Raw genomic sequence first — 7,080 nt, 5'->3', positions numbered from 1 at the left:
ACGCGGACAGCGTTCTTCGGGCGTTTAGTTAACGGCGTGAAACCGCCGCTACGGGCTCGGCAGTGCCCTGGGAGGATGGTGGGGGCAAGCGGCTTTGTAACGAGGAGGCTGGGAACAAGGTTACGCGGGATCGGTTGTTCTCCGTTTAACATCAGTGTAAATGAAGGACCCACAGGAGCGGGACAGGCTTTAGCCAGTAAAGCTCCCTGAGGACCTTTTTTTTAGACTAGTGGGGGCCGAGCACGGCTCTTTAAATATTCTTAGTCATGAAGCCAGAGGGGCTGAATGTTGAAAGCACTGGAGAGCCACGTCCCACCGGGGCAGAGGGCTTGGGCTGTGCCCGCGCTGTCACTCCCAGCAGTAAGAGCTGCAGATGTTTTTAATTTTCCTATTTTTTTTTAACTTTTTTAAAATTAGTTCCTGAGTGATGGTCCAGTAAAAACTGCTGTGGCCGTGCAAGTGGTTGCTGGGTTGGCCGGTGCTGGGAAATGGTGAGAGGCTGCGGAGGAACAAGCCCCATGGTGCAGAACGCCCCTAATTAGGTTTCCTTTCTTTTTCGGCGATTCTCTAGTGGATTTTGCTCTGAAGGTGGTCCAGTGGTCGGAATCGGAGACAGTACGACTTCAGCTCTGGGACATTGCAGGTATGTTGACACAAACCATGAAGCTGCTCAGGAGCAGAATTTAAAGCTTTCAATGCCTTGGGCCTTTTTTTTTCCCCCCCTTTCTTTCAATAGGAGTCTGCTACAAAAATAAATCCTAAAAGCCTGTCAATTCAATGGGCAGGACTGCTCTGGTTTGCAGTAATAATTTAAATATTTAATCAAAAGCCCATCTGCAGAGAACACGGCAGCACAAACGATAAAGCCGATCGAGTCTTTCTTTTCAATTTCAAAACCAGAGCAGAGTGAATGGGGAAACAGGATGATTTGTAGCTGATGTGTAACTTCTCAGCTCTGAGTCTTCTGTTAAAATCCTGATTTCAGGCGTGATAGCCAGGAAGGCCTGATCCTTGTGTCTAAGTGTAGAGCAGCTCCACTGACCTCGTGCTGCTCTGCCTGCTGGGATCAGGAGTGGAGCTGGGAAGTTGCGATCTGGCTGCTCAGCGTGTGAGCAGAGTCAGCGGCTCCTTCGGGAGCAGTCATGGCAAGGGGAGATCGTTGGGTGCCCCCGAGGTGGTGGGGCTGGGTCGGGAGTTGGTCACGCTCCAGGGAACAGTGTTATATGCGATGAAGTGGAGCGAGGAGCACGTGCTCCCCGGAGAGGCTCAGAGAAACGCAGTTCCCGAATCTTCTCGGCAGCCACAGACCAAGGACAGGTCGGTGCAGTAGTGTCTCTAAAATGGCACCTCTGGATCTAGAGGGCTGAGAAGAACAGGGCTGTGGTTTCCTCTGGTTTCACTGCTCAGATGCGTGCGTCTGGAATCCTTAAAAACAAAACAGGAAGGAGAAGTGTGCAGCGAGAGGATTGCAGCAAGAAACTGATTTCAATTTCAGCCGCGAAAATAAGGTTTGGAAAGCAGAGGGGCCAATGCTGGTCACGGTGTTCTTGTCATGCCCCGAGCAGAAGGGGATTCACGCACCGGTAGTCCCCGCCATGTTGCCTGCCACCTCAGAGGTGTGCAGAGATGGTGAGATGGCGTGAGGTAACTCAGAGTGCTCAGTTCTCGATGGCTTCAGAGAGAAAAGCCTGTTGATCAGCTACGGGGCTGCATGGGAGCCCACACAGAAATCTCTCTGGTGCCAGAAATGCCGGTTTTCACCGTACTGCTGACCCGTGTGATGCGATGTGAACGTTCTGTGATGTGTCCCCGTCTACACAAGTACACCCAGCAGCATGGTGGAGTTACTCCCTGGATGCAGTTTTGGTAGTACAGGCAGGCCATAAGGTTTAAACAGTAATAACAGTGTATGTGAGGTTTAATGGTTTCTGCTTAGTATCAAATTTTGCTCTCCAGAGAGCCTGGGCTGTAACGCTGTGCCCTAGCAGCATGAGTCCACGCTGGTGGCACGATCCTGCCGGAGCAGGGACGGCTGGTGCTGGCCAGGCACCCCACTGCTGGCAGGATTCTGCTCAGGGGAAAGTGAATGTGTGGTCAGCGACACTAAATTTAAATTTAACTGGGAATAATGCAAGTATTTCTGGGATATTTGAGTGCCTGGGTCAGGATTAGGAGTTCCACAGTTTGTTCCAGTTCTGTTGCTGCATTGCTGGTGTACCCCAGGCAGGATGCCTGGATTTCCTCATTATTTAAGTGGAGGTTGTTAGTCTCAGCTGAGAAAATGATGTACCATGATGAGCATCTTGTTTGCGGGTACAAATCTAAAGGGGGGGGGGGTGTGTGGATTTTTTTTTTCTTTGATTCTGAAGGGCAGGAACGCTTCACATCCATGACCCGGCTGTACTACAGGGAGGCGTCAGCCTGCATTATCATGTTTGATGTCACCAACATCAGCACGTTCAGCAACAGCCAGAAGTGGAAGCAGGATTTGGACAGCAAGCTCATGCTGCCAGATGGGAGCCCCGTGCCTTGCCTACTGCTGGCTAACAAAGTGAGCAGCTCTAGACACGCCGTGTGTGTTGGTGTGTGCGCACGTGTGTGCATGAGAGTGCAAAATGGAAGGAGACCCCTTTAGCACTAAGCCTTCCTTGCCCAGAGTGGCCCCGTAGCATGTGGTCTTTTTAATCCTTTCCTTCACTCTTCCTGAATTTTCTTTCTCTAGCAAGGATTCTCCTCCTTAACTAGGGCACTGATAGGACTTAATACATGGATGGCACTGAGGAGACATCAACAACTGCTCTATCCTAGGATGCCATGCCTTGTGCTGTTGGAGCTCGAGCTCTGCAGCTCTGGGATTATGAAGCTTTTTTTTTTTCTTTTTTGGTCTTTAACTTGCAGTAGCCTGGGAAGGTTGTGTATGATGCTGCAGGTAAAGTTTGTGTTCAGAGCTGCCAGAGGGATGTCTAATTTTCATTGGGATGCAGTGTCAAGTTTCACCATGTAGATTGGTTGCTCTCTTCTAACAATTTATTTTTCCTTCATTTAAAAACTACCTTTGAGTTCTTCATGTGCCAGCGTGGGCTCAGCAGCCCTTTCCAGATTCAGTTTGAGACTTGCCTGGTTTGAGAGCGCCTAAAACTGGAGATGACTCAAAAACGTGATGGGTGGGCAGGAGAGTGGCTTTTCCGCTCTACTTCTTCATGAATCATGCTTGCCCCAGGAGCTGTTTTAAGGTAACATTTTTGCCTGCATTAGGGAAATCTGTGTGACTGTACACGCTGCAGTCGCACTGGTACAGGCCGTTATGGGACAGGTTTTCTCACTGCCTCTTCGTACATCCCCTTGGCATCAGCGTGGCTGCCTTGGTGGCACCGCACCGGTAACGCTTCCTTGCTTCTGAGAGGCCGGGCAAATTTTGGATGAGTGACAATGCTTTCTTGTCCTCTGCTGGATGAATCTCCATTCCATGCGTGCTTGACTGAGGTGTGTCCGTATCTCAGATGAGATAAATATATTGCTGCTTGCAACATCCCATTAAGAACCTTGCCCTAAGAACTCTCTATCAGCTTGCGATCTGGGAGATGTGAAGGGCTGAGCCTGCCTGCTGCCTGCCTGCCTGCCTGCCTGCACACAGGCAGTAAATGGCTGAGGGGGAGAATTCCCCTCCCAGCTTAAAAATTAAAAGGCTAAACTTAAAATGACTGATTCTTGTTTTACAGTGCGACCTTTCCCCATGGGCAGTGACAAGAGAAGAAGTGGATCGGATCAGCAAAGAAAATGGCTTTTCTGGTTGGGTGGAGACATCTGTCAAGGAAAACAAGAATATTAATGAGTCCATGAGGTAGGCACAATGACTGGTGATACATCTAAGAGTTAATTCCCTCTTTCAGCCACGGCCATCTCTGAGGTGAGGGGAGATGCTGTCGGTAAGTAACAAATAACAGCAATAACGTGCAAGTAAATCTCCCAAAGGGAACTGAATTCTGAAAGGTCAGAAGTTTTTCTCTCCTTGGTTAAGCTCTGACATGCTTTTGGAAACAGTGTTCTTTGAACAATACCAGGGATGCTTTTTCATATGCTGGCCTCTACCAGGAGAATGGGACTTCTTCTGCAGAGATATTAGAAATTCTTTTGTGATGCAACAACCCTTTGATGGAGAATTTGGCCTTTTCTGAAAGGTCTTCAACTGGGTATTCGCACCTGATCTTGAGCTTGGGCAGTTTGTACCTAGGAAGGTGGGTGCTGTGTGCCGGTCCTAAACTGGACCCAAGGTGAGGTGGTTGTAGCAGGTGGTGTTAGTTATCTGCTCACTGCAGAGTCTTCTGATGCAGCCACATAATAGCAGTAATGCTGTTCTCAGTGCTATGAGGTTCCTTAACCTGATTGTGTTAGTCCTTAAAATTCTGGAGTTTTCCATCCTTCTAGAATGGACTGCTGCTGCTTTTTTGTACTGCTGAAGAACTGTGTGGCCCAATGCTGCTTGTTTAAAAAACAAAACAAACTTAACATATGTTTGTCTTCTAGAGTCCTGATTGAAAAGATGATGTCTTCATCCACTGGTGATGGAAGTGCCTCTGCTGCCGGGAGTGGGGATTATATTAACATAAAAGAGACATCCCCACCAGGCTGGGCTTGCTGTTAGATGCACTGACTACACCATCTGCCTTGGGTCTAGCAGCAATGTCTTATTATTATCATCATCATTTTTTCCTAAACTGGCTGTCACTGGTTTTTGCGGTTTTTTTTACATGATCATGAACTGTCTTCTGTTTAGTGCATATTCGTTCTCAGTAGAGCATTGCTGCAGTGACTTGGAGTGAGGCGTGGAAAGAAGAGAGGAGCAAGAAGATTCCTCTTCTAGTGTAGCAGCAACTGGAAGCTCTGCTGCCAGTAATGTAGCACGGCCCGTGATCAAGCACATGGCTTGGATTAATATTTTTTTAAATTTTGAGCACTTCGTCTTCTGACATATGATGGCCTGCCTCAGGCAGGGCAAAGGATGTCGAAGGTATATTTTTAATATTGTTGCACCTTTTATTCCCCATCGCCTGCACCCACCATACAGAGGCACCAGTCCAACGCGTTACAGCGACTTTCATTTGACGCACATGGAGTTCAAGCGGTCTCTCTGTGCCTGTGGATTCCCAGTGTGGGATTACAGCAAACTCTTTACTTCATGCTCTAGCCTACATACCTCTGCTTACGTGTCCTGGGGAGACCAACACATCTCATCGTTGCCACTAACTGTCCCTAAGATGTGAAGCCAGATGTGGATTAGCATGGTGTCCCATGTAACTAGAGCTGTAAAATTGTCAGTGTGAATTTGAGAAATGGTGTAGCACAGCCCTTACTTTCGTGCATACTGACTGTGGCGCTTAACAGCAAAGACCTCAAGTTTTTGTCAAGAATTGCCCAGTTGCCTTCTGTTTGTTCCTTCTCACTCCCCCTCTGTCTAGCACAATCCTATGTCTTCTGTTCTGCTGCCATGTTATTAGGGCACCGAGAGCTGGGTGAGGAATAGGTTGTAAACTCCTTTGTATGAGAGAACAACAGTCCTTTTCACTTTTAGAACACCCTGTATCCTACCATCTCAAATAGCTTTGCAATTGCTGATGAATTGCCTTCCCACAATTATTCTGGAGCGATGAGTGAATTTGGGAGCAGGGATGGTGCGGGAAAGGCAGCTCTCTGAAAGCCCACCTGCTGGGTTTAGTGGTGCAGGGGGGAAGCAAAGGAGAAGACTTTGCAGGACAAAAGGACATGAAGAGAACCGCTCCCCACTTGCTTTTTGATGCCTGCTTTCCTTAGCATATCCCCGGGTACTCCTTGTTGAGAACACTTCTTGCCAACAACAACAAAAAATTGGTAAAAGCGTACTAGGTAGTTATCTCAGGAAAGGTAATAGGAAGCTTAGTCTGTAGGGCTGGAGTTACGTAGCGTTGCAAGCGTTTTATATAAGCAGGCGATGTTCTAGAATTGTCTTGCCCATGTTTTAGGTTAGGATTTGAACAAGTGGCCTTCAATAATGTTTTTCCCTTCTCGGGTGGCTTAATTTGAAAACAGGGCTATAAATTGGTTTCTCCTGATTTCCGTCCTTTTCTTTGGCAAAGTATTCCTTCTGTCTTCCTTACTTTATATAATCTATGGAGGGAGAAGGTGGGGAGAACAGAAACTGATTGCCTTCACTATGCACAAAAACCTCTGAGTTTTCATTCTCTGGACTTGAAAAGGATTGATAAGAAACAATAAGGACTAAGAAATTTAGAACTAGTATTGTGTTCCACTGTTTTAATTAAAATCTAAAATGTCTCGGCTAGGATTCTGTTGTGGAAATATTGCCAGATACGGTTTTATAGGCACTTAAATATACCCTTCTCTGTGCCATTGGATTCACTGTAGAACTGGTTAGCAACAAAATTGAACTGAATTGTTGAATTTTACTTCCTAAGTATTGTGTTTAAAAAAAAATTAATCCTATAAATATTTCTAGTTCTTAATGGATCATGGGGAGAAGGGTCTAATTTTTAAAAGGATGTGTCACGAAACCATTAAGATTCATGTGTTATTTATTGTTTTCTGTATGTGCACCTCAAAGCATTTCAGCAAAGAGATCGAGTGTTAGAGGTGTCCTTACAGATGGAGAAACTGAGGCACGTGGTGGAAATCTCTGCCCAGAACCAACTAACTGCTGAAGGCGTCAGAGCTTGGCACTGAATGGAAAGTTTCCAAGTCCTGTTTCGATGGCCGAGCTGCTAGACCATGCATCTTGCGGGGAAAACATCTTTATACCTTTTGCATGTCAGTTTGATATGTGCCAGTGCCTCTCTGCTGTCTGGACCTCTTAACCTGGACCTCTTTTTCATAAGTGCCTCTCAGAAACAAGCAAAAAGCCAAAGAAAGATTTTTGAAGGTTTTCTTGTATTATACGTGATTTCTGTTCTGCCCAGTGGTTTCCGGTACCGGTGTATGCCTTGTTTGTTGTTTTGGGTTTTTTTTTCCACACTGCTTACTGCTTGCTAACATCTTAATAGACACAGTAGACAACTGTCAAAAAACAAGCCTGCACAACAGAAACAGTCG

The 7,080-nt window shown here is 46.7% G+C and overlaps 1 protein-coding gene across 1 annotated transcript; it reads left to right on the top strand.

Moving 5' to 3' along the window:
- The first annotated feature begins 570 nt into the window (after positions 1-570).
- Positions 571-4,642, top strand: RAB29 (RAB29, member RAS oncogene family). The gene is made up of 4 exons (XM_010291390.1): positions 571-643; positions 2,370-2,551; positions 3,720-3,841; positions 4,525-4,642. Exons 2-4 carry the CDS (start codon positions 2,390-2,392, stop codon positions 4,640-4,642), a joined length of 402 nt encoding a protein of 133 aa, XP_010289692.1. The 5' UTR covers positions 571-643; positions 2,370-2,389.
- The last annotated feature ends 2,438 nt before the right edge of the window (positions 4,643-7,080 follow it).

This window comes from Phaethon lepturus, unplaced genomic scaffold, assembly GCF_000687285.1.
Source record: "Phaethon lepturus isolate BGI_N335 unplaced genomic scaffold, ASM68728v1 scaffold27317, whole genome shotgun sequence".
NCBI classification, from domain to species: domain Eukaryota; kingdom Metazoa; phylum Chordata; class Aves; order Phaethontiformes; family Phaethontidae; genus Phaethon; species Phaethon lepturus.
Note: the sequence above shows the minus strand (reverse complement) of the source record. Positions and strands in the feature narration are given on the sequence as shown.

Excerpts from the sequence above, each read along its gene's own strand:
- RAB29 (XM_010291390.1), top strand. The coding sequence starts at position 2,390 with ATGACCCGGCTGTACTACAGGGAGGCGTCAGCCTGCATTATCATGTTT. Across the intron at positions 2,552-3,719 it reads GCCTACTGCTGGCTAACAAA|TGCGACCTTTCCCCATGGGC; the intron begins GTGAGCAGCTCT and ends CTTGTTTTACAG. Across the intron at positions 3,842-4,524 it reads AATATTAATGAGTCCATGAG|AGTCCTGATTGAAAAGATGA; the intron begins GTAGGCACAATG and ends TTTGTCTTCTAG.